This window comes from Hipposideros armiger, unplaced genomic scaffold (assembly GCF_001890085.2).
Source record: "Hipposideros armiger isolate ML-2016 unplaced genomic scaffold, ASM189008v1 scaffold_277, whole genome shotgun sequence".
Taxonomy (NCBI): domain Eukaryota; kingdom Metazoa; phylum Chordata; class Mammalia; order Chiroptera; family Hipposideridae; genus Hipposideros; species Hipposideros armiger.
The window spans coordinates 1,808,486-1,834,042 of record NW_017731627.1 but is presented as its reverse complement, the minus strand read 5'-3'; the positions used below and the strand labels follow the sequence as shown (position 1 = coordinate 1,834,042).

Genomic DNA, 25,557 nt, shown 5'->3' with positions numbered 1-25,557 from the left:
TAGACAAAATCATTTCCTCTTTAATTGCTGTTGAAGAAGACTCACACCACCTGCCTCCGAGGAGATGGGGGCATTCCTCCCTGCCCCTGCCCCTCTCCCCTCCCCGATTACCTGGTCCTTTGCAAAATATTTTAGCCAGGAAAAAAAAAACCAAAAAAACAAAAAAATCAAAAACAGAAACCACTGACACAGATGGCCCAAGGCCTGGGTTGAGTGAGGGAGGCAGGGCTGGGCCAGGTAAGTCCACCCCACCACCCTCTTTCTGGGGATGGGACAGGGGTCCTGGAAACCCTCCCAGCCACCTCACATCTTCTTACCCTGGCTGGGAGGGATCATGGGGTTGGGGGATGGGTCTGGAGCTGCTCCAGTGGAAGGAAGGGGCTGGATAGGAAGAATAGTGGGGGAGGGGTCCCATTGTAGGGGTGCCCCCTACCCCAGATCACCACGGGTGCTGCACAGTCACAGGTACGCAGTCACGGTCACAGACACAACCCAAGAGCACCCCCACCCCACCCCACCCTTTTCCCACCCTTGGCTTCCCCTACCCTGAAACACCCTCCCCAAGCCCCAGCCCCCCCTGCCCCGTTGCCTTTGTTGGGGAACAAATCAATAAATTACAAGGCCCCTCCCCAGACGCCTTAGCCTGTTCTTATTTCATCCTTTTCCTCCCAAGATAGTAGTGAGGAGGGACCCAGGCTCTCGGCTCCCCCAGCCCTTTAGCTTCCATCCATGGGTGGGTGTGGGGGGGACATCCTTATTTCCACTCCTCATGGTCCCTTTCACGGAAAGGGTTTGGGACCCCCCTACCCCCATGGGCAGCAGGGGTCCTGCCCCTCGCTGCCCTTCCCCATTCACTGGGCAGTGAGATTAGCATGGAAGAGATGGGGTCCCAGCATTGGCCCCAAGTCCTGGGGCTAGCCATCCCACGTACTGACCCCTCCCTTTGGCGTGGCGTCCCCCAGGAGCCAGCCTGGGTATGTGCTCCCGCCGTGGGATTGTCGAGCACAGGCAGGACTGGGTCTTTCTCCCACCCTTAGGGGACGCGAGCAGGCATAGGCAAGCTCCCAAGAGCAGGTACCACGGCGCGGGCGCGGGCGTCCCCTTCCGCAAACACCGAGCGGGTAGACCCAGAGCAATCCCAGTGTGGAAACAGTGAAGAGGGTGCATGTTTAGCAGGGGTCTCCATGCCTCGTTGGGGAGAGGGAAGTGAGTTGGTGTCTTCTGGGAGGCGCGGGGGCTGTGCCCTCGTGGGGGGAAGTGCTCCCGTGCGGCGGGGTGCGGATTCGAGAGGTGAGTGGGTGCTTCTGTCCAGAGGTCCACCCATTGCGGACGTGCCCTGCCCGTGGGGGAGTGGGGGTGTCTCCCCCACTGGGCAACTATACCAGCGCGACGGGTGCGTCGGCGCGGCCCATGCTGGCGGCGCTGCTCCGGCGACGGGGGCTGGGCGTGGCGGTAATGCTGGGAGTGGTGGCCGCGCTGGGGGTGGTGGCTGTGCTGCCGCCCTCCCCGGGGCAGCCGTGCTGGAGAAGGATGTCAGCGCACAGCTGGCTCCCGGCCTGGCGGGCGTAGAACAGCGCGGTGCGGCCCTGCGCGTCGCGGGCAGCCACGTCGGCGCCGTACTGGAAGAAGGAAACAGCCGCGTTACCGCGCGGCCCGGGTGAGGCCACCCGCACGCCGTTCCCCAAGATTTCCAGGCCCGCTTCCTTTGGGGATACCAAGCTCCCCGCGCCTGGCTGTTTTCCAGGTGGAGACCTCAAAGACCCTTTACCCAACCCCCACTTACGTACCCACAGCAGCAGCTGCGTGATGACAACGTGGGCGAGCTCCGCCGCCAGGTGAAGTGGGGAGCGAAGCTGCGAGTCCTCTACGCTGGTTTCAAGCGGCCCGTGTCGTGCATGCGCCAGAAGCAGGAGAACGGCGGCCACGTCCTGGGCCTGCACCGCGGCCCACAGCTGGCGGCCCAGCGGCTCCTCGGGAGTGCCCAGAGGTGCCAGGAACAACAGCTGTTCGTACTTGGCTCGAATCCACGACTCACGCTCCTCCCTGCAAGACCAGGGATCAATGGGAAGGGCTCTCGGGATCCCCAGCCAGGACCTCTGCCCTCTACCCAGGAGATCCTCTCTGGACACACACACACACACACACACACACACACACACACACACATCAATCTGTTTCCTCACACGTACCGCGAGGAGTCCTGCGTGGGTTTGGCGCGGCTCCGCGTGTCGCTCTCCCACACGCGGTTAGCCATATCGTTACCAATAGCCGTCAGCACCAGGGTCAGCTCCCGCGGCCAGTCGTCCAAATCCAGCGAGCGAACACGGGACAGATGTGTGCCCAGGTTACGGTGAATGCCGGAACACTCGATGCAGATGAGTGCGCCCAGGTTCAAGCTGGCCCACGTGGGGTCTGGGGACGGAGCGCAGAGGTCGGCTCCCTGCCAATCAGCATGGGTACCCCGGCATCCGCCAATTCCAACGATTCACACTCCCTCCCAGGCCCCTCCACTGCCCCCTTGCGCTCACTGGGGGCCCCGCAGTCCACGCAGATAGAGTTCCCCTTGGCGTTCCGGATCGCCTGGATGGCCACGGCTTCGCTTTGGCTGTCTGTGCGCAGCTGCAGAAAGCGTTGGGGTTATTATTGACTGTCCCTCTGAGCCCATCTCCGACTCCTCAAACCCCTCTACCCCCATTACCTTGACCTTGCTGCTCGCACAGCATTGCAGACTGGCTAGGATCTGACTCTCGATTGCCTGGACCCAGGCATCCCGCTCCTCAAAACTGGCTGCCTCAAAGTGCCACGTCTGACCAGTGCTGGACACGATCAAGAACTCGAAGTTTTCCTCTGAGTGGGGGATGGAATGGGGTCATGAGGGACAGAGTTCAAATAGGGTCCACTTTCCCCAAACCCTTCCTCCCTGATGTCCATCCCAAGCCCCTGGGAGTGGGGCAAAGGGGCTGGGGAAGCAGAGGGTGGAGGAGAGCAGGAAGCCCGAGCACATGCAGGGGAAGGCAGGGGCACCCCCCACCCCTCTGCACCCCAGCTGAGCGCCCCTCCCAGCTCCCCGCTTGTTACCTGCTTTATAAATATTTCTTAAACTACCAAAGGATTTTAGTTTCCACATTTTGCGCTTGGCTGGTTTCCCGAAGCGAAGGAGATAGAGATAGAATAGAGAGCAGAACAGAGAAAGAGACCAAGAAAGGAGAAAAAGAGGCAGATGGAGAGATGGAGAGAGAGTGACAGACAGAGAGTACCAGAGACAAAGCAAGACAGACAGATGGGGAGAGAAAGCAGAACTAAAGTCAGTGGCCCCGGAGCAGAGTAGAGCAGAAGCCAAGAGCCATGAGAGTAGGCAGACCTGGAACCTGGGTCTGAGCACCCAGCAGAGAGCAGGGGCAGTGGGGACGGTTATCATGACCAATGAGGAGCTGGGTCTCTGGGAGGGGAAGGGATGGTCAGGATCTGAGTAAACACAGGGGAAGGGGACTGAAGGTGGGTCACAGCCCTGGGATGAGGGGGTCTAGGGCTCAGGTGGAGTCTTGAGGGTCTATGAGCTTAATTAGGTGCAGAGATGGGGATCACTGTAGTCAAGAACTGTAAAGGGAGTTACATGATTATGGGAAGTTACTGGGAATAGGGGCTGAGTGGTCACAGAGTCCAGGAGCTGAGGAGTCAATAGGGGACAATGAGGTCAGAGGCTGAGTCCCTGGATAATGGGGGTTCTGGGTGCAGGGGCTGGAGTGGTAAGTAAAGCAGGAACAGGAACTAGAGGGTCATTAGGAGAGGAAGCAGGAGCTATAGACTTATGGGGATCATTGAGCATGAAGGCTGGGGACTGCTGGGGTAAAAGGCATTGGCTGGGCAATAGGAGGAAGGACAAGGCTAAAGGGTGTCTATCCATTTTTTTTCCACTAAATTATATGCAAAGTGGTAATGATAGTCAAGCACTCAGCTCAGGCACTTTTCCTCCGGCAGGAACTAGGCCAGGGATCTGGAGTTGGGGGTGAGGATCAGGGTGGGAATGCAACTGCCCACCAGGGCCTCACCTTCAGCCTGCCCAGCCGAGCCTTCAGTCTTGGACGGCGTTGTCAATTTTTTCCTCCTCTGCTTCTTCACCATGGGAGAAGGAGGGGGTTCCCGACTCAGGGGGCTCAGGTCTCCAGATGGGGTACAGTCTTAGGGAGGGGGATACAGCTGCCTCAGTTGCCCCCTCCACAGATTTCCTGATTTCTCCATAGCCTGTCTCCTCCCCTGAACTAGCTTTGGCATTTTAGGGTCCCCCTCCTCAGCTGTCCCTTTCCAGGAGGTCCCTCTTGATCATTCCTGAGGATTGGGGCAGATGAGTGGTTTAGAGTCAGACCTGCACTCAGTTCCTGGCTCTGCCACTTACTGGCCTTGAGACCTTGAGCAAGTCACTTAATCTTCTGAGCCTCAGTTTCTTCATCCCTAAAATGGGGATAATAATCTTGACCTGACAAGGTTGTTGTGAGGATCACTTGTTGCAATGTTACTTGCTATTTTAAACAAACAGACAGACAAACATACACTTCCAAACATTCCAAATACCGATGGCTGACTATGTGCTGGACAATGTTCTCAGTTTGTTTAAGCCTCAGAGCAACACTCTGAGGTAGAAACTATTATCTCCATTTCATACATGAGGAAATTGAGGCATGGAGAGGTCAAGTAACTTGCCCAAGTGGCAAGCCAGGATTCAAGTTCAGGCAGTTTAGCCCTAGAACCCACTTGCCTTAATCATTATGATAAACATGGTATGACTGAACTTGGTGCCTGGCACCCAGTAGATGCTCAGTGTGTCCACTCATGCATTGATTCCAGCCTCCAAGCTTCCACCCAATTTCATTTCCCACCCACATCCCATTTGGGTCTGGAAGACAGTAAAGGGAGGTGAGTCCTCACTGACCAGTGCTGAGGGCTCGGGCCAAATTCCGGTCTGGTTTCAGCAGGTGCTTGGATGTCTGGTCTGGTGGTGGCTGCAGGGAACTGGGGCTGGGGTTCGGGCTTGGGGTGGGAGTAGTGGCTTCTGTTGGAAGGGGAAGAAGATAAAACCTCAGTGAGCCACTCTGTCTCTGGGCCCCATGCCTCATGTGGTCCCTCTTTATCACCCACCTTCCTGATTATCTAGTCCCAGCCCCTACTTCCTTACTGCCCCTCCTTTCCCCCTAACCCTGGCCACTCTCCTGCCTCTTTCTCATGAGCCCCACTACTCACCAGGGCCTTCACCCATCTGGACAGTGCTCATGTCCTTGACCAGCCCGTTGATGCTGGCTGAGGGGCCAAAAGCAGAGATGGCCCGTGGAGGCCGCTTGCCGGGGACTTTGACTGTTGTTCGTAGCAAGTCCATTTCCTTGCCATGGGTACTGTGGATGTAATCCTGGAGGGGCATGGAGGTTGAAAGTGTAGGGAAGGTTGAGGTCTTTGGTAGTGCTGGGAATAGTACGGGCTAGAGAGGGGCTGGAAAGGAGGCTCTGGGAGCTGACTGGGTTGGGTGAGCTTCTAGGGGATGAGCCAAACAGACTTGGCCCAGCATTGTCTCCTCCAGAAAGCATTCCCTGAATGGCCAGTCAGATGGAGGTCCTTTCTCCAGGCTCTCCCACTGGACTGCAAGTTCCTGGGGATATTTATTCACTTTTCCTTCCCCAGCATGGGCACATGGGAGGTGCCTAACTTTTAACATGCTTGCTAAACGTAAAAGAACAGGACTAGAGCTTCCCAGAAATAATGTTAGTGTTTGTCGAAGGCACAAACTCATAGAGCTGGAAGGGCATCTGAGTCCAGCCAGTCTCTGCCACTCACATTAATGCTGGGATGGTAAAGTAGGAAGCCGTTACTAGACAGGGTCACATATTTCTTCTTCCATTCTTTGTTCAAGGAGTTGCCGCTTCGCTTTAGTAGGAAGCTCTGTAGTATGGAAAGGGACATGTAGGAGAAAAGCCAATTAAGACCAGCTACCTGCAGCCTGCCCCCAGCCCTTGGATCACCCACCTGTTTGATGGGGATAGCTCGCCCACTCCCCGTTGTCTCTCCTCGACTGTCCAAGCTCCGCTTCTCTGAGTCACTGCCCCGACGATTCTGCAATGGTTAATGTCATCAGTTAGAGGATGGATGGAGGGATACACTGATGGAAGGGCAGAGAAGACAGATGAATAAGGGCCCAACAGAGGGGTCTAGAGACCAGAGAAAATGGGCAGGTATCAGGGGACAGGGGGATAGGGAGGTCAGCATATCCAATACCGCAAAAAGGCTGGTCCTGCGCTTGGCTGCCCGGTGCAGGGATCCTGGGGTGCTCAATCCAGCCACTGCAGCGGCCTCAGCTCGGAGCTCCCGGTGACCAACATTGGGTGAGGATGGGAGGGAAGAGGAGTAGTCGCTAGTGTGGCCCCCATTACTAGCCTGGAGGCAGATGGAAAAGTCAGAACAGCTGCGATGCTGCCACTTACCAAGCTACAGTTCCATCTAGAGATGAGGAATCTGAGAAATTCCTTGATCTCATCACCATTTATTTGTACTATCATTAATAATAAAACTCCTGACTAGGATTGTCACAGTGCTTTAGATTTTACAAAGGTTGACTTTACAAGTTGTATGCCATATAATTTTCCTGACAACCCAGGGAGGTTTAGGTGACTTGCTCAAGGACATTGCAAATGGTGTTTGAAACCTTGTTGCTTTCCAGTCCAAGGCACTTTCTACAGATGGTGTCACTACCATTTCTATCTGCCTCCCCCCACAACCTCCTTGGGTACTCTGTACCTGCCTGTCCGTGGATCACTAGCCACTCTTCTGATTCTTACAAGTCCCTCTGTGGACCTTGAAACCGCAACTCACCTGCCCAGCTACGGGAGTTGAAGCAGCTGAGTGGCTTGGGGAGCTAGGCAAGGACTTGCAGGCAGCCAGAAGCTGTTGCTGTTTGCGCAAAGTCACCACCTTCTGGGCCACTGAGGGGTGAGAGAGGGGAAGGAGGAATGAGGAGGCCAGATACCCAAGAACACCCTTCAAGACCCAGCTTTGAGAAATCCCCAGCATATAACATAGCTCCCACCTTCCTCATCACTGTGGTCTTCATGCCACCTATAGCCTCGCCACTCCTCCAGCCCAGAAAGACCTTGTAGCTATTAAGCAAAACTCCTCTGACCTCCCTGGTCCCTCCTTCGTCCCACACAGGCTAATGTCCTATCACTCACAGAGACAAGCCCGGATACAGAGACCCCCTAAGAATACCCTAGGCCTCTAGCTCCCTGCTTCTCACATATCCTGGGATCACCGCACTCACCCTCCTGGAAGACCCGGTCCACGTTGAGCCCATAGGTTGCACAAGTCTCATAGTAGCTGCAGCGTTTCATATCGGCGCACAGAGCTCGGGCCCGAGCATCACCCACAACCCGAGGGGACGAAGCACTGATCCTGTCTGAGGGGACAGGAAAGGAGCAGGATTGGGGCTCCTTCCCCACGTTCCTGTCTTCCTTCCCCTTGAGCTCCAGTGCCTGGGCCTACTAAGGACAGGGCCTGAGAGAATGTCTCTCCTGGACCTCGTGGAATGGAGAGTAGAAGCCTGTTTTGAGTGCTGGGCCCAGCTGTAGTGTGAATAGGTTGGCTGAGCTCTGTGTGTCTGTGTCTTTCAATAATACTTCAGAGTTGAGTGGAGCTTCCTGACAAAGTCTGAAATGGCTGAGACTCACGAGTGGCAATCACCCTGTCCTGCAAACCCAACAGACCCTGAACTGAGTGGGAGGACACCCGGCATGTTAACTAGGAAACGGTTGAATGCCATGGGTAACATGTGGACTGCTCACTCTGTAGCAGGGAAACCAGGAGGCAAGCGACAGGTAGAAATAAGCACTTGCTGGACAGGCATCCAGACAGAAAGTCCTGCCAGCTCGACACAGGTGGGAGGTGGAAAAAGCTTTTCCTGGCCAGGGTGGAGAGTCTGAACACCTCTGAATCACTTCTTTGAGAACTAAAAGGTTTTCTGCCCTCTGTGTTTTCTCTATCGTTTCATTTGTGTTTTCTCTTTGTTTTTAGATAAGTTCCTTTGAAAGGTGTCAGCCTGACCCAGCTGTAGCAAGGCAGAGATGGGAAAGGCTTTGTATCTGCACTAGGGCCTGAGATTTTGTATTTCCCAGGGTGGTGGCATTGGGAAATGGCAGTGTGAGAACACAAGGTAGGTGACCTCTCAGAGGAATGGAGACTGCTACTATAGCTGTCCCTTCCTCCCTGGAGAGTGCCCTTTACTCTGCTCAGGTCTTGGGACGTTTGTTTTGGTTTAATGACTCCCTTATCTGGAGACCAGGTTCCTTCCAGAAGGTAACTAGAATCCAACTGGCCATTTCCACACCTTTATCAAGTTCTTTCACACGTTGCGCAATACCCCCATGGCCATCAGCAGTGCCTTCCCAGCCCTTCCTTACCTTGTGTCCCCACCAGTGCCAGTGCCAGACCTCCTCGTCCCTCCCCCCGAAGGGAGCTCAGCTGCCCGTGGAGACGGCTCACGGCCTGGAAACTGTTCTCATCCTCCAGGCTGAAGACCAAAATCACAGCATCTGCCCAGCCTGAGAACTTGCGGGGGATGAGGGAGCAAATGGAGGGTCAAACAAGTCTACTTCTCTGGATGCTATTCCCAGGGAGACCTGGGAAACCAGAGCCCTCTCCTTTGGCCAGTGCTGACCCTAGCCAGCCTGCCTACCCTATTCCTCACCCCTCACCTTGGCATCGGGTGCCCCAGCTTCCTCTCGGATTAACACCAGATGAGTCTGTCCATCCACCAACATCTCTTTCTTGTGCTGCTCACCTGTCCAGAAGGGTTGGAAGTGGTAGTAGATCAGAGGTCACAGGTCACCAGACCACTCCAAGCTCCCTCTACTTTAGCTATCATGGCTTCATCCTTCCCTCTGGTCTCCATACCTGCCTCATCGTTGATCACGCTGCCTAGTCATTGATCCTGGATCCCTAACCCCAATCCCTAGTTTACTATGGTTCCTGAGAACTTACTCTCTGTCTTCTCCAGCACTTGGTATGAACCGGTCAGGAATCGATGGATGAGCGATGACTTCCCACTCCTGGTGTCACCCAGTACACCCTGAGGACAAGGTTGTGGAGCAGAGATTGTGGGAATTAAGAAGAGACAGGATGCTTGGGTCTGGACATTCCGGAGAACTTAAAGAGGCTGGCAATGTTAAATCATCTAAGGAAGATCCTACATGGCCTGGATGATAGTTGGTCAGGAAAGAACATTAGGGAGGATCAGGCCAGGAGTGTGGTAAGAAATGATCCCAAGCTCCAAGTGGACCACAAGCTGAAGAATCTCAGCGACTCAGTACCATTTGTGTGTGTGTGTGTGTGTGTGTGGTTTAGAATACATACTAGATGTGTGTATGGCAGGGGGAGGGGCATGTCACAATCCTAGGCACTGGTTGAAAAGTGTTACCCAATTGTAAGCAATAGAACAGTAAGGGCTAACAGAGAGACACCAGAAATGAAGAGCAGCCTGGAAGAGACCATGGACAAACAGGGAAAAGGAGACTAGAGAAGAAAAAGTTGTGAGATGTATCAAGCCCCAGGAAGGTGCAATGAAGGTAGAATCTCTGGATAACTGGAAAACTATTCCCCATTCTCACAGAGAGGAAAAGGAAAAGGTGAATGGGAGAGAAGAGAGTGCAGTGAACAGGAGATCAACCTTTGTACAGACAAGGGGACTGGGTTACCTACCAGACGTAGTTCAGGAATGGAGCGGCTCAAAGTCCATTCCTGGCTATTGACCACAGCCTCTGTAATGGGAAAGGAGCCATAAGATGGGATGCTCCAGGCCCAGGAGGACTCCCAATCCTCAGCCACCCCTCCTCCTTTTGCAGCTTTCCTTAACCCCCAGGACCCTGCCTGGGTTGGAGAGCTGTGTAGAAAGGCTAGGTTTGAGAGTGGTCCCCAGTCCTCCCATCCTAGCCAGCTCTCCCCACAGCTGTTGCTGCCGCTCAGTGGTTGCTTAGCAACGGAGCCAGCAAGACGAAAATACTTCAGTTGGCATCTCCCTTAAAACACATCCCCAAACGTAGGTCCCTGCTCCAGACCGGGGGACCAGGGATCCGACAGTGGTGGGTTCTTCCCTGTGGAAGGAGAATAGAAGAAGGTCTCCTCTGTTTGATTCCCAGGACATACCCTTGGGAGGAGGGGCTGAGACGTTTAAGGGAGTGGATCTTTCTCAATTTCCGTTTCACAGGAGACAAACTGAGGTGAGGGATATCCCTTCCCTTTTTCAAGGTCAATGTCGTGATGGCCCTGACCCCTCCCCACAGCCCAAGGAATGTTGCTCGGATTTTCCATGCCTCCCTCTCCCATAACCTTCCCCACAAGCACACTCCAAAAGAACTGTGGGGAAGGGCTCCGTTCTCTGGTGTTGAAAAGCCACAGGCCTGCCGGAGAGGGTGGGTGGATGGATGCTCCTTCCGCCCGCTGGGTCCAGCCCCCGCGCCTGACACTGGCCGGACGTTCCCGGGGCGCCACAGCTGTGGCGGGAACTCTGAGATCCGGAGCCATCTGCTCCCACCCGCTCCACAGCCAAACCCCGGGGCCGCCCCCGCTTCTCCCGGACCTGCCTCCTTTCCCGGAGTGTGAGCCGAACCATGAGTCCCTCGCCTTACTTCCAGAAAAAAAGATAAGAAATATAGACAACCCCCCGGAAAACCAAAACGAAAAAATTCACTACCTTCTCCGTACTACCCCCTCCCAAGTCTCCAGGGGGTAAGAATTGCCTTTGCAGCAGTTCCACCCCCTTGAGTCACTCCTGGTCAGCCCCCTGGGGGTTTCAGCACGGCTCTGGGGCCCAGAGCCCGGGTGGGTTGTGGGGGAAGTGAGGCTTCCTATCCGCCCCCTCTCACTTCACATTCAAGTATTCAGCACGATCCACCCCACAAACACTCGTACTGCACAATCCGCCTTTACTGCGTGGAAAGAAAGAGTCCCTCCCTGCTGCCTCACTAACCTGCTCTCAGCCCAGGGGAAGACCTGTCCCTGGCGAGGAGCTGCCTGCAAGGTCACTCTCATGCCACCTGCCCTAAACGCTCAGGACAAACTTAGGCTTCCTCATACCCCTCACTTCAGTGTTCCTCTGCACAAGGCAAAGCACTATTTCCACGCTCCCAGCGTCCAGCTGAGGCTGGAAGTGGGGCCTGGGGCTTCTCTGGGAGCAATTTCCTATAGTCACTCTGACCAAGGGCATTATTTTCCCAGAAAGCTTTGAGGTTTTCTGAGTCCTTCTGAAACCAAGTCATCTCTCATGTCGTCGCACAATGTAGCTACTCACCACCCTCCCTCAGGACCTCTTATTCTTTACCCCAGTCCTTAACAGAGAAGTGAGCCTGGTTAGTCTACCCACCCAAGAGAGAAGCATCCTTAGTTCAATTCTGCACATGGCTCCCCACCCACAGCTAAGCATTGCAGGTGCCCTCACCCTCCCTGTTCTCAGGCCCTGGTCCTACTCACTAGGGGAGGCGCGGAGCTCTGAGCCCAGCAGCTCTTTGGACCCGCTGCCAGAAGACAGGCCCGGGAGTCCAGGAGGATGCCCGGGGCCAGGAGGCCCCCCTGTGCTCTTGGTGAAGATGCCGCTGATAAACTTGAGCATCTTGCGATCTCGAGTGGATGCTCGGCCCCCCTCCCGGCCCCGTTTCAGCCCCGGAGCTGAAGGCTCCAGAGTGATTGGAGGTGCAGGCCCAGTCGGCTGCGCGGAGGTGGCGGTGACAGCAGCGGCTGGAGCCAGGGTTGCTGGGACAGTTAGCGGAGGAGCAGAGCCGGAAGGCGATCCCGGGTGCAAGTCACTGTTGTCCAAGGTCTTACTCTTGCCTTTCCGAGGGGACAGCTTCCCTCGTGCTCCGGGCCCAGCCACGACCCCACCAGAGGTCGTGGCTGCGGTTCCCCCTGCCCCGGCGGCAGCGGCGGCGGCAGCAGCAGCGGCAGAAGCTCCAGTCCCGGCGCTGCTCTTTGACCCCTTGACCCTGGGCTTGCCCTCGCTTTCGGGCCATGACAGGCGGCTACCCGCGCCTTTGCCCCCGCCGGCTTTGGCGCCACTCGTGGTCACTGTCTTGCAAGGCTTGGGAGCCGGTGGAGGAGGCGCCACCTTAAGCCTCCGGCTGCCGGTGCCGGGGTGCGGGGAGGACGAGCCGGGGACGCCGCCGCCCGCCCGGCCTTCGGGTTCCGGGCCCCCCCAGCTCGGGCTGCTGAGTAGGGGGCGCCGGGAAGAGGTGGGGGCGCCCCCGGGTTTGGGGTCGGGACTCAGCCCCCCGGAGAGCGGGGGCCCTGGAGGGGCGGCCCAGAGGGAGAGGCGGCGGCCCGGAGCGGGAGAGACGGGGCGGGCCGGACTGGCCGGAGCCGGGGACAGGGTGGGGGGCTCGGCGCCCCCGGCGCCTGTGCTGCTCGTGCTGATCCACAGCGCATCCTGCCGGTGGAAGAGACGCTCGTGCCGCTTCTTGCCCGGCTCCTCCGCGCCTCGGGGGCTGCCAGGATCCCCGGTCTCCGCACCTCTGGTCCCGGGGGCGCCTGCTGCGGCCGCAGACGGAGAAGGCGGCGGCGGAGGCACCGACTCGAGCTTGACCAGGGTCAGTGAGATGAGGTAGGTCGTTGTCCGGCGCTGAAGCGCGCCCGCGCCCCGGCTCATGGGGCCCCGAGACCCCAGAGCTGGGGAGGGGAGGGGACTCCCCCGGACTGCCTCAGGGGGGCCCGGCCATGGGGCCGCCCTGCTTGCTGCCCCCAGCCCCCGGACCCCGCTGAGCCCCTGGCCCGGCTCCTCTGTCGCCGCCGCCTCCGCCGCCTCCGCTTGCGTCCCCCTCCCATCACACGGGGCGCCCCCTCCCCATGCTCCCCGCCCTGCGCCCCCACCCCGTTGGAGCCCCGGGACCTTGGTGCTGCTCCAAGGAGGCGCGCCGGACCGTGCACCCCAGCCTGGGTGGGGGCGCTGAGATGGACGGGGGAGGGCGGGGAAGGCAGTCGTGGGGGGCAAATAGGGGAGAGGGAGGAAAAGGGGGCAGAAAAGGGGGACCCGAGGCTAGGGGGAAAGGGGAACGGGTGCAGGGAAGTCAGGGGCGGGGTACGGGGACTCCAGGGATGGGGGCTGCGGAGGGGGGTCGGAGAAGGTGTCTTTAGGAAGGTGGGAAGCTGACGGTGCGGGGGATTCGCAGGGGCGCGGGGAGGATGCTGGGGATGGAGAGCCAGGCGCCGGCGGGGGTGGAAGGAGGGAAGCTGGAGGGGTGGGAACCCACGGGTCCGGGGTCTCGGAGGGGAGGAGCGTGAGATCCGGGCGAAGGGTCCGGGGGGCTCGCCGGGGCTCGGCTCGGTCCGGATGCGCGCTGTGTCCGGGCGCTCCCCTCACATTGAGGAGGAGGAGGCGGCCCCCGCCCCCCCCACCCTATCTCCCCCCACCGTCTCTCCACCAGCAAGGCTGTATGCGAAGGCGGTACAAAATCCAGGACTGGATTTCCCTCCCAAACCCTGGGCTGGATTTCCTGGAGCTTGGACTCATCTACTCCAACTATCGAGCCCCCTCCCCTAGCACAACACAGGGAGCGCGACTGTTGGTTGTGGCATTTAGGGGCAAGGGTAAAAATCAGTCTATGGGTGGACGGTCCGCGGCGAAAACGGAGCAAATTCGGGGCCACTGCCAATTCTGGGGGAGCTGAAGTGGAAAAGTGGAGAACCCTGAAATCCCTTTCCCAGGACCCCTTGTCTCCCCTAGGTACTTACACACATTCCTTTCCCCCATGACCCATCCCCTTTGCCCACCTCTACCCCCTCCCCTATACTCAACACATCGATGAGGCCACAACTTGAACCCAACTGTCCCAAAGTGAACTTGGAGAGTGCTCCCAGGGGATGGGGACAAACATGGAACTTAGCAGGATAGGAAGGAGGGGTGGTGAGTCAGGCGGGGAGAGATCTGGGGGACTCGGAAGAGCCTAGACCAAAAAGTGAATCAAAGGCTCCAGCTCGAGGTTGAAGAAGAAGGAATATGTCTACAGATTGACACCCCCCCATGCCAAAATGCATCTGGTCTCCATAGCAACCGTAGCTCCAAGAGTGCCTCAGAAATAGCGGGGATAAGGACAGAGGAGGGATCAGGGTGTATAGTGGTGGTGGTGGGTCCACCATGGGATTTAGGGTTCATGGAGGTACCACCCTCACACCTGGTTGCCCACATGTGGAGGCATTTAGCCCCTGAGTATAAGGAGCCCCTCAGTTGAGGCCCCTGGAGCTGGCTTCTTTTTGGTTTCCATTCAGTCTCCTGAGGTTTTCGGAGTGGGGCTCTTTTAGAAGGTTAAAGAGGAGATAGAGCGAATGGAAAACGTCTGCTCTTAATCCCCCACCCCTCTAGGGACCCTGGAGTTCAAGGCTAACAGTCCTCCAGCCTGGGGAGAAGGATGAAGGAGTTAGGCCGATGGGGAAGAGAGGCTGAGGTGGGACGGGAGTCGGGGAAGGCCTCCCTGGGGCCTTGGAGACCCCTTCCCTGGATTCAGGGGGCCTCAGTGTTCCCCTAATTTGGCGTCCCATCCTCCTGACGCAGCCAGAGACTATAATAGTCTGTCGTGGGCGGCTCTTGGAGACAGGAGCCGGAGGCAGCGCTCAGCCTGGTAGGGGGTGAGAGTGGGAGACTGTACCAGGGTGCTGGGTGCCCTTTATTCTCTGCAAGACCTGTACCCAGTCCCTCAGCAAGCCTGTCCCGAGGTCAGCAGCCTCTCCGCCCTGCACCACCTTACCCCTCACCATCCCCAAGACAAGAGACCCTTCAATGTCTTTTTCTGAGAGAGTGGAGATTTGTTGATTGTGGCTTAATTTTCCTTCCTTCCATTGGTGGCCTCAGTTTTTCCTTTATATTCAATGGGAACAGACTCCTGACTCTCAGGGAAAGAGTGGAACAAATCACTTATGAGGAGTGGAGTCTTCTCAGAGACAGTCTCACTCCCTACTTTTCCAGAGCTAAGCAAAGTTCCTCTCTATCTAGACCTAAACATCTATCCTCCCTACACCTTTTTTTTTCTTCTACAGGGATGGGGCTTTGAGTTCCTCCCTAGGAGGCCCCATGGGACCACTCCCCCTAGGTCTGCCTTTCCAGCCACTAAAGCTGTGGGGAAGGTGTCAGCTGTAGTTCTTGGCAAAGGGTCCAGGACAGGATGTGAGAGGGGCACTAGTCTCAGAAGGGCAATGGAAGGGGATCAGACTGTTCCCTTAGGAGCCTGAACCAAACTGTTCTTTCCTCAAGTTACGCTCTGGTGGCCTTTACCATCATAGTGATCTGGCAGGAGGTATCCTTTATGGAAAAAATGGTTTCTTGACTGTCCCCACTCAACACCCCAGGTAGGCAGCTAAGAATGGAGAGGATGGAAGAGACCAGGATATGATGGAGGATGTGCTTCTCCCAGCCACCTTTCATGAGTAAAGGAGCCTGCTTTTGTTAGCTCTTTGCCACCTCAGTTGAGTGAGATGAGCGCAGGTCAGAGACCACCTCCAGCTTCCTCAATTCCTTAGTGGTGGGGTCTCGTAGATGGATGAGCTGTTCCTGCCAGGGCCCCACCACAGGATTGAGGGCTGGGGTGGGCCGGAGGATGTGGCGGATGGTGTTGCCATGGCAGCACTTCCTCCCTATGTTGTCATCACTTGCTCTAATGGCAGTAAGGAGGTAGAGCGGAAGGTGTGTGTGTGTGTGGGGGGGAGACAGGAACAGGAGCACGGGGAGGAGAGCAGACCTAGAAGAGTCCTGGGGACTTCTCTGCACTTTGGCTGTGCAGAGCATGCTGTGTGAGTGTTGGTGTGTGCCTGGAAGCGTGAGTGTCTCTGTGTGGTGTATTTCAATGTGCGCGTGTGTGTGCATATGTGTGTGTGTGTCTGTGTGTGTGTGCGCGCGCGCGCGTTTCTCTCTACAGCTGGAGAACAAGAGGTCACTGATCCTTCATGGGTCCTGGGAATGAACACATTATCCCGTCCCAGAACCTCCTGCCCCAGTCTGCTTCCTGCCCTGGACTCCCCAGGCAGGGTCCAAGTCTATCATGGGTCTGTCACAGCCCATGCTCACCCACTTCTCCATTGCCAAGAAGGTCAGCTCAGCAGTGACCTGTATTTTGACCCCCTGGGAGAAGGATCAGAGTTGGAGAAAGAGTCCATGACACCTCCCATGTCTTTTTCCATCCTTTCCAAATGTATTCTTCCCCCAAGTCCCAGCTCCATTTTGGGGAGGAGGAAGTGGCTGATTATGAAATAATACATGACCTCGCAAACCCTTCTATATCCCTGCTGGTCCCCGATACACCCAAGTTGAGAGTGAACCCTTCTCTTACCTTGTATGCTGTTCAGTGAGGCTTGGATGCTGCCCCGAAGTTCCGGGTCGCCCACCCTATCTGCCAGTTTCCTGAGGCGGCTTAGAGCCTGCTTGGCCACCACATGTCGTTTGACTTCTGCTCTCACTGCAGCAACAGCCAACTGCCTCTGGGCATGCATGTTGCCCAGACCTGTCTTGCCAGGCTAACAGCAACCTCTGGCCCCGAAGCCCATGGCCCCACAGCCCCCAAACTCCAGAAGGCCCCTTCTGCTGTGCCCCAGAACTCCCTGCCCCTGCCCGCCCTTCCGTCTGTCGGCCTCACTTCCTGACTGGTGAGTTTCAAACCCACAGCCTGGGACAGCACTACCTCCTGCACCTTCCACCCCCTCTAGTGTTGGCCCATCAGCTCTGCCAGCAATCCTCTGCTATGATTCCCCAGCCAGGTGGATGGAGAGACCTTAACAAGCATCCCAGAGCCTCCTGTGGGAGGTGGCTAATTAAATGGGTGTTGGTGCTGGGAGAATGTGGCAAGCCAGGTCCCAGGTGCAATCCTAAACTCTTGGTAACCTACAGATTTGTGTTCCATCTCAAACTCTCACAGGAATCCATACATACTTGGCCTATCACTCTTATAGCCCTGGATTCCAGTTTACAGTTGTACTTATCACCTACTCTACACATCCAAAGAGCTTGCATACTCATATCTTGTAATCCTTCCTCAGTCAGCTACCCTACTGTAACCGCCTCCTGGGGAGAACAGTAACCTATAACCAGAGATTACCACCATGTTCCATGTTCAATTATATTCATAAAAATTAAGTTGTCTGTAACACAATACTTTACAACACACCTTCATATATATCATCTTCATGACAGGCCTGAGAGGTAGGATTATTATCCTTTGTTTGCAACAAAAGAAACTAAAGCTCAGAGAGGCCAGTAAGAGGTGAAACAAAGATATGGATCTGGGTCTTCTGATTATAATTCTGATACCCTTTTCACTACACCACACAATCAAGATCATTGCCAACCAGTCCCCCTTATCCCTAATGCCATTGTCTTGCCCTTGATTTACGGCCTGAAAGAGAAGAGGGTGGGTGAGGAATTGAAGGACAGAATGAAGATGCAGGGCAGATGGGGAGGGATATGGTGGATAGTTTGATCTAATCACTTTGTTTCAGGTCTCAAACCTTTCTAGCCCTCCCAAATGTTTTTTCTCCTGCATATCTTCTTGATATTAATTTATGAAGGATAGGGTATTATAACTATATGAATATTTCTGTAGTTGCAGATAAGGGAATTGAGGTTGATATTACCCACTGAAACCTGTAAAATAGTCTGAACCATAATAGCTAACACTGAGAGGTTATTATGTGCCTGGTACTGTCCCAGGCATTCTACATATATTAACTCGCTCAATCCCCACAACCACCCAAAAGGTAGGTGCATTGTTATTTATCCCTATTTTACAGATGAGTAAAAAGTCACAGAAAGCTTAATTAACTGACCAAAGGTTACAGAACTAGTGAGTGGCAAAGATGGAACCCATGCATTCTGACTAGCAGGAAGACTATACTGCTTATGCAGTCATAGAATCCAAGCACACACAAACTTAAATCATTCTGTGGGGTTGAAGGGAGGTTTTTCATTTGTGTTCCTACTAAGGCTGCTTCTTTTTTCCCATTCCCATAAAAAGGGCAGTGTGCCAAAGCACTTACTCAATAATAAACATATGTTGATCAACCATGATGCCCACCCTCAGATTTATTCATATTCCAGACCCCTCCCTTTGTCATTTTTTTTGCAAGCCCTGAATCAAGCATGTGCACTGAAGACATCAGGGACACACACGTCTGTATCTGTGGCTTTGTCACACACAGGAATGTGCCGGCCCAGGCTGCTGTTTTTCACATTTAGTTTCTAGAATATACACATACATTAGGAGGGGATATGGAAGAGGATATGTGTACTAACAGACATGTTGCAAACGTGTGAGGATTCGCTTGGGGTTGCTGTACCCAACCCGGGGCCTCTGTGGCCGGGCTAAATAGCTCAATATTTTACTCCTCTGGGTGTTCTCGAGTGTGACGCAATAACAACAAACAATGGCATCATCATGAGGTCACTGCAGGACAAGGGAAAGGGGAGAGGAAAGGCGCTCCCTCGATGGGAGGAGCCCTTTGGCCTTGCCAGCAAAGCCGCACCTTCATTCACATCACCTGGAGTTTCTCCAGAACCTCCTTTCTCGGATTAGCCCTCTTCCAGCTGTGACCACGGAAAGCTCCGCTTTTAATCCGGGGTTTTGAAGTTTAGGTTCTGGTCCCTAGGAGAATCTCTGTTAAGCCCTGCCCCCAGTTTTAAGTTTCATCCTATAAAGAACCTAAAGGAGGGGCCGGGAGGCGGGTCACTGACGCAATGCAGATTGATTGGCACTCAGACCATCGACGTCCTGGATTAGCCCTGAGTTTCGCCAATCCAAGGGACAGGGGTGGAACCGTACAGGCGCAGAGGATTGGGTTTGGCTGGACTAGATTTAAAGAGACAGAAGCTGTTGGGGTCCTAGAAGACGATCCCCAAGACCCTCTCCCCAAGTCCTTGGGACCACTTAGGTCCCCAAAGCTGGGGAGATGGTTTGCGGTGGCTTTGCCTGCTCCAAGAATGCGCTGTGTGCCCTCAACGTGGTCTACATGGTGAGGTTTTGGGGGTGGGGGAAGCTTCAGGTCGGAAAGGCGAGTGGGGAGAATCTCTAGGGGACTTCCGGTGGGGAGAGGGGTGTACTGGGGGTTCCGGGAAGATTCCCAGGAACTTCCGGCGAAGAGGGAATTCCTGGGGCCTTCCGTGGGAAGAGGGGAGACTTCCGGTGATCAGAGGGTTGGTTTCGGGGTGGGGGGAATTGTGGGCACAAAGGCTTATCCCTTCTTCCTGTGAACTTCAGTTTCTGCCAAAACAGAGAAGTGATGGATGAAGCTAAAAGTTCGTTTTTTATATTAATAGATTACTATCCCTGCCACCCTCTCACCCCATCCCAGGCATTCTGACCTCCGATGGGAAGAGTGCCCAGGGATGGTCAAAACAAGTATTTGTTTTGTCCCCATAGCATCTCCTTTTCCTCATTCACACAACTCAGTCCTCCTTTTTGTCCTGGGTGCCCTGTATGGCTTTGGCTGTGCTGCATGCTAGAATTCTGAGATGTATCCTGCTTTCCATTTCCCCCGTAGCTGGTAGGCTTGTTGCTCATTGGAGTGGCTGCTTGGGGTAAGGGCCTGGGTGTGGTGTCCAGCATCCATATCATCGGAGGAGTCATTGCTGTGGGAGTCTTCCTTCTTCTCATCGCAGTGGCTGGCCTGGTGGGTGCTGTCAACCACCACCAAGTACTGCTATTCTTTGTATCCTGACCTGAAGTGGTGGGGGTACCAGGGCTCCTGGGAGGGCTGAGTGGGCTAGGAAGAAATTTAAAAAGTAGACCAGGGATCTTGGGGACATGTCTCTTTGCCCTGCTCTATGAAACATGAGCTGATGATTGTTTTTAACTGACATCGCTGTATAAGTTCTGTGACTAGATGAGATCAGATGGTTGTTATAGGTAGAACAGAAAGGAATCTAGGACTTTTTTTTCCTGTAACTCTTCCTCTCAGTACATGATCATCCTTGGTTTGGTCTTCATCTTCCAGTTTGGAATCTCTTGCTCATGTCTGGCTATTAACCGAAGCAAACAGGTAAGGGGATGCCCTTTCAGGTACTTGTTTTTCTGTCTTTAGCCTCTAACTGTCCTCTCAGTCTGGCCCTGGAGATCATTCTTAGGTCTACTTTGACTCTTGAGCCATTTGCTTCCTCTGGGATGTCTGGCTAATTTCCCATGAGAATGATCTAGAAGAACCTGACACGGATATATGTCGTGTGTGTATAATTGCGATATACCGTACTTTAAAAAAAAATTTTTTTTTTATAGATGTTGATTCCATTTTCTGGAATAGGCAAAATGAGGCACTTGAACTGAGACCAGGATGTAGGGGGATTCTTAAGATTAGCAGCATCAAATAATTTCCCTCTGCCTACATATCCTCTAGACAGATGTCATCAATGCTTCTTGGTGGGTCATGAGCAACAAGACCCGGGATGAACTGGAAAGAAGTTTTGATTGTTGTGGCTTATTCAACCTCACAACCCTATATCAACAAGATTATGCTTTCTGCACTGCAGTGAGTTGGCAGGGAAAGGGTGGGGGTAGGAAAACTGGGTAAGGACAGTGCCCAAACTGGCAGATTTGAGTTTGAACGTGATTGCCTCTCTCTAGCAGCTCTCTTGTATTGGAGCTATGTGCTGGTGGGAGGGGGGATGGATAGAGGCTAGAGAATTAATCAAGTGGGATTTCATAGGACACTAAGCACAAGAACTAATAATTTCTGGGGCCATTCACCATAGTTGTTGGGATAGGGCAGCTTAGCAACTCTGCGTCCTCCAAACATACACATACATGTTTTATCCTAGATCTGCAAGAGCCGGAGCCCCACGTGCCAGATGTGTGGAGAAAAGTTTCTTAAGCACTCAGATGAAGCTCTGAAAATCCTGGGAGGTGTTGGACTCTTTTTTAGCTTTACAGAGGTAACATTCTCCAATTCCCTCATATATTACTGTTTTTCTACATCAGTGTTAGCCCAGAGATTCAGAATTGGTGCTTATCTCTTTCCCTTTTCCTCTACAGATCCTTGGTGTCTGGCTCGCGATGAGATTTCGGAATCAGAAGGATCCTCGAGCCAACCCCAGTGCCTTTCTATGAGACTTTGGATCCCTCTGACTTCCCCCTTGCTCTCTCTAAGCCTTTTCTTTCCCCTTTAGGGAAAACCCAGGGTCTATAATCTTTTTTCTTTGAGAAAAGGGAAAGGCCCTTTGCCATCCCCTAAAGATGATTGACTAGCCAGGCTTTCCGCCTTGACATGTTTTAGTGGGAGCAAGATTATAAGGAATAACTTCCTCTCTCCCTGAGTGAATATGGGAAGCTCCTGGGAGTGCAAGAGATGAGATGGGGGCTGGAGTCATTCCTGCCTGTCTCTTCTCCCTTCCACATGCTAGACCACCTCAACACGTCCTGGCCTGGCTCCAAGAGTAAATCAGGAACAGAGCCAGGGAGAAAACCATCAGAAACTCTTTCTTGTAGTTAAGCAGGACCCAGTTTGGAAAAGTTATAAAATAAATGCCATTTAAACTCCATATTCAAAGAAGCAATTTAAATGCCTTGTCTTCTCTTGTCAGTTGAGGGGCTCCACTGATTATGTAGGCCCTGTGACCTAAGGAAAATCTTTTAAGATTCTGCAGGGAAGTCTATCTTCCAAATGGTTTTTCCAAATCCCCAAATGGCACAGCCAATCAGAGGAAGAAACATAAAAAAAGAAAAAGAAAAAATAAAAAAAAAGAAAGAAAAAGAAACAAATATTTCTTTGTTTTGTTTTTTCCTGTGTAAAAAAGAATCCCAACATCAAGGTAGGGAAGGGGAGAACAAAGGACATACTCCTTGGTGTAAAGAAGTAAGGGGGCAGGAGAAGGATAAGCCTCAAAAGGAGGGGAGGGAGGGGAATGTCATTAAGGCAGCAAGATATTCTCTGTAAAAAGGAGGCGTATCCACAGCCTCAGAGATAAAAAAGGCACAGAGTGCCTGCCTTCTCAGTGGGGGTCTCGCCAATCAAGTGCTGAAAAGGGAAATGGCAGTTTCTCTTCTCTTGGTTCTGTTGCAGCCACACCATTGCTCACTCTGGGTTACCTTCTGCCTTTTGTAGGTAAGAGTGTTGCAGGGCTCGGAAGGCAGAGATTCGCTTGTGTGGGTTAAAAGTCAGCATCTCCTGAGAGGGGAGGCAAAGGTCAGAAAACTGTGAAGAAAAAAAAAGGACTTTCGCTCACCCCCAACAATACCTACGATGGGCTATTTTCTACATCCCTCCGTATTTGGCCATTCACAGAAGCAGTAAAGACTAGCCTACCCACCAACCAAGTCTCAGGGACCATGATGGTTTGGGTCCCTTTTCTACTGCTCTGTTTTTCATGCCAATCTCATCCCGTGCCCATGCCCAAACCGAGTACCAGCAGCAGCTGTGCTCCAGACTCCTCCATCTCAGGCACCACTGACTGCACTGGGCGGGGCCCTCTCGGGGAGAAGGCTCCTCGGGGTAGAGACACATCTCGGGGCCAGTCATCCTCTGGGGGCAGCCCAATCAAGCTGTGGGGAACAGAAGAACTCTGGTCAGGGGGGTCCTTTTCCAGCCCCCATCTCCAGGGGCAGAGCCAGTTGCCATCCAGGACTCAGCAGAAAGAAAAACTAAGAACGGAAAAAATTTTCCCTCTTGCCAGTCACTTACTCAAAGATTTTGCCTAATTGATCAGCTTCAGAGTTTCCACAGAAGAGAGGCCTAAGGTGAGAAGGGACACAAGGTAGCAGTCATTTTAAAAGATATGGTAGGAGAATGATTATTGATTAGCGATTATTCCATACCCTCAAAACAGAGGGTACAGAAACTAAAGGGTAAGTTTCCAACTCCAGGACATTTCAGAGCTTCTGGTTATGGACAAGGGGGTCCGTAGTACTCAAGTGAAAAGAATGGGCAGGGTGTGGATGTGGTTTAGGAATAAGAGATTTGGGGAAATTCAAAATAGTTCAGGATACTTGGGTCCCATACTTTCGACGAAACATCTCTGCAAAGATACAGCCAACACTCCACAAGTCCACAGGTGTTGCATACGCAGACTGCAGAAGAACTTCTGGAGCACGGTACCAGAGTGTAACAACCTAACAGGAATCAGAGGGTGGATGAGAGCCCTACGGGTTACCATAAAGGGTAACTGCTTAACTGACATCACGAAGCACATGACTTCTCAACTGCTACGGGCAATCTCTCTCCTCCCCGCAACCAGAACCCATTTTGACTACCATCTTTCTACTGACCACAGGCGTAAGTGCCATTTGATAGCTGTAGATTCTGGCCAAGCCAAAGTCAGCCAGCTTGACTGTTCCACCACTTGTCACCAGAATGTTCTCTGGCTTCAGGTCTCGGTGAACAATGCAGTTGGCATGAAGGAAATCTAGGCCTCTTAGAAACTGGCGCATCAGATCCTGGTTTGGAAGGGAGAGGTACAGAGGAACTGGAAACTAGGCACCATACCTGAAATCACAACAGCTTCTACTACAAAGGTCCCAATGTACCTCTTAGTGTCTGCCCACCCTACTCACCTTGATGGTCTCCACTGGCAAGCCTGGTGGGGGTGCCTTGTCCAGATATGTCCTTAGGTCTTGGTCTACATGCTCAAACACCAGGGTCACTTTGGTCTCCCGATCAGTTTGGGCCGTGGCACAGACATCCATCAGCCTGGCCATAACAAACAGTTACTGACTGATCAATCATCCCCTTTGGCGCCAACATGGCCTTCCCTATTTCCTCAGGGTCCCCACTTCTCTCCTGACTGTCTTTTTCCCTTTACTACCCACTCCCAACCCTCTGCTTTCTCACCGGACAACATTGGGATGCTCAAAAGCCTCCAGCCGCCTCAGTAAGGCCACTTCACGAACTGTGCTGATGGGAAGGCCCCCTCCAGCACCTCCTCCATTGGGGACTCGCACACTCTTGAGAGCCACAAAGTGGCCACTGTGGGGATCACGGGCCTTGTACACCGTCCCATAGGCACCAACACCAATCTCAGCCACTGGCACATATCGAGGGGTAGCCATTCTCAGATCAGAGGAGACCCTACAATCACAAAGACTCCTACCACCGAAAAGTCCCTTTCAGAGTTCAGATGGTTGGTTATACGAGCCTGTAGCAACAAAGTAACTCCCACAAATGACATCACAAAGACAATACCACCAACATCCCCTCCCTTTCCCAGTTTTCCATGAGGCCCGTCCCTCAGGTAACACAATAACTCTAACCCCAGCCCCTTCAGCCACGTGAGGTCCTAGAATGAAAAATACCTTTTCCTTTGGGACCATCGCTTCCTGCATAGGGGAGATCCCACACGACACACCCCCTGCATCGAAAACCCTGCACCTTCCCAACCTATAAAATTACACCTCCCTACAACCACAAAGGACCAGATTACACCCGGCCCACTTCCCGCCCTCAAGCGACCCTTCCATAACTAGCTCGCGTATTAAACCATGGTGGACAAGAATGGTCTCCCTTCCTGGAAAGGGGCTGCACTTACTTCACCTCTTGCTGGCAGCTGCGGGGGCGGCCCGTTATGGGGGCCCCGGAGCGGGTTCCTGAGGCGCCATACACTGGAAGTCTGTCTGGGGCAGCTGGACTCTACGGCCAGACCATAGACACAGGCCGCAGGATAGAGCGGCCCCCTTACCCCCACCCTCACCATGTGACCAGCTGCCAAAGAGGCGCGCGGAAACCGAGGGGGCGGAGCGAACGCCGGACGTTCGGGGAATGTGACCAACCACTCATGCGCAGAAGGGTGGAGAGCGGCTTTGACCGGGAAGGGGGCGGCGAGGGGAAGGGGGTGGAGGGGCGATAGCCGCCACGTGATCTGTTGCTATCACACGTGACCGCTTGACATTGCTCTAAGGAGCAGAGGTGTGGCTACGCGGCAGAGCACGTGACTAGTTGCCATTACCCTCCCAGGGTTGGGGGAAGCTGGAGAAGACGAAAGAGGGTGGAGTCCGAGGCGGTGCCATGGCAACCTGGGCCACCCTGATCCCGGCTCCCGGCTGCTGGCGGAGCCTGAACGCATCTTGTCTCTCACTACAAGTCTCTCACTCTCTTTAGATGGAGGCGGGGGAGGGGGAAGCGGGGAGACGGGGACGGGGACGAGAGGTGGTACTGTCGCCTTTCTGCTCCACCGCCATGGGAGAACATATTCTCATTTGTCTTTGTTTCCATTCATTCATTCAACAAATTTTTTACTGAGTGCTTGCTTCCTGTATGTATGTGGGACTGTGGGGTTTTTTTGGTATTTCAGTCACTAACCTTTTGAAGTAGTGATAAGGCTATCAGTAAAGATGTAGCCAACAGTGTGGTCATATAAAATAGGGAATAGACAACGCCCATCTGAGGGCAAAACTAGGATTATGATGGAAGGCAGATTAATACAGTAATCATACAGAAAGAGTTGCAAGGTAATGCCCTCTTCCCAACTTCCACCCCACCCTGGGAGTGTTAAAGCAGGGATGACCCCAGATGCCTTCTGGCAGAGAAGTTTTCAGTGAGTGGGAGACAGGAATACTTGATTACTTTTAAGGTTCTTTTAAGCATTAA

The 25,557-nt window shown here is 53.9% G+C and overlaps 3 protein-coding genes across 15 annotated transcripts; 1 reads left to right on the top strand and 2 right to left on the bottom strand.

The window, feature by feature from the left end:
- AGAP2 (ArfGAP with GTPase domain, ankyrin repeat and PH domain 2) lies at positions 1-16,607 on the bottom strand. Of its 5 annotated transcripts, none has more exons than XM_019657628.1 (19): positions 11,497-13,044; positions 9,730-9,788; positions 9,013-9,100; positions 8,727-8,812; positions 8,433-8,580; positions 7,298-7,432; positions 6,853-6,962; positions 6,259-6,417; positions 6,010-6,096; positions 5,821-5,925; positions 5,236-5,398; positions 4,928-5,047; positions 4,050-4,178; positions 3,079-3,138; positions 2,699-2,847; positions 2,529-2,619; positions 2,190-2,412; positions 1,788-2,043; positions 1-1,619 (listed from the first exon to the last, which is right to left on the bottom strand). In XM_019657628.1, the coding sequence occupies exons 1-19, from the start codon at positions 12,662-12,664 to the stop codon at positions 1,377-1,379; spliced, it is 3,579 nt and encodes a 1,192-aa protein (XP_019513173.1). In that variant the 5' UTR covers positions 12,665-13,044; the 3' UTR covers positions 1-1,376. The 5 variants fall into 5 exon arrangements, with proteins under 5 accessions (XP_019513173.1, XP_019513176.1, XP_019513175.1 ...); XM_019657630.1 differs by lacking the exon at positions 11,497-13,044 and adding an exon at positions 16,332-16,599 and having other exon boundaries at positions 1,149-1,619; XM_019657632.1 differs by lacking the exon at positions 11,497-13,044 and adding an exon at positions 9,898-11,481 and having other exon boundaries at positions 1,149-1,619.
- Positions 12,546-21,854, top strand: TSPAN31 (tetraspanin 31). Of its 6 annotated transcripts, none has more exons than XM_019657643.1 (6): positions 12,546-12,619; positions 19,531-19,698; positions 19,948-20,028; positions 20,380-20,511; positions 20,801-20,914; positions 21,015-21,854. In XM_019657643.1, exons 3-6 carry the CDS (start codon positions 19,951-19,953, stop codon positions 21,087-21,089), a joined length of 399 nt encoding a protein of 132 aa, XP_019513188.1. In that variant the 5' UTR covers positions 12,546-12,619; positions 19,531-19,698; positions 19,948-19,950; the 3' UTR covers positions 21,090-21,854. The 6 variants fall into 6 exon arrangements, with proteins under 6 accessions (XP_019513188.1, XP_019513184.1, XP_019513187.1 ...); XM_019657639.1 differs by lacking the exon at positions 12,546-12,619 and adding an exon at positions 18,671-19,002; XM_019657642.1 differs by lacking the exon at positions 12,546-12,619 and adding an exon at positions 18,742-19,002 and having other exon boundaries at positions 19,531-19,659; positions 19,984-20,028.
- Positions 21,743-24,719, bottom strand: CDK4 (cyclin dependent kinase 4). Of its 4 annotated transcripts, none has more exons than XM_019657633.1 (8): positions 24,500-24,719; positions 23,806-24,077; positions 23,529-23,664; positions 23,244-23,411; positions 22,978-23,087; positions 22,660-22,710; positions 22,385-22,520; positions 21,743-22,173 (listed from the first exon to the last, which is right to left on the bottom strand). In XM_019657633.1, the coding sequence occupies exons 1-8, from the start codon at positions 24,662-24,664 to the stop codon at positions 22,054-22,056; spliced, it is 1,158 nt and encodes a 385-aa protein (XP_019513178.1). In that variant the 5' UTR covers positions 24,665-24,719; the 3' UTR covers positions 21,743-22,053. The 4 variants fall into 4 exon arrangements, with proteins under 4 accessions (XP_019513178.1, XP_019513182.1, XP_019513180.1 ...); XM_019657637.1 differs by having other exon boundaries at positions 23,806-24,060; XM_019657635.1 differs by having other exon boundaries at positions 23,806-24,042; positions 24,500-24,718.
- Positions 24,720-25,557: the final 838 nt, after the last annotated feature.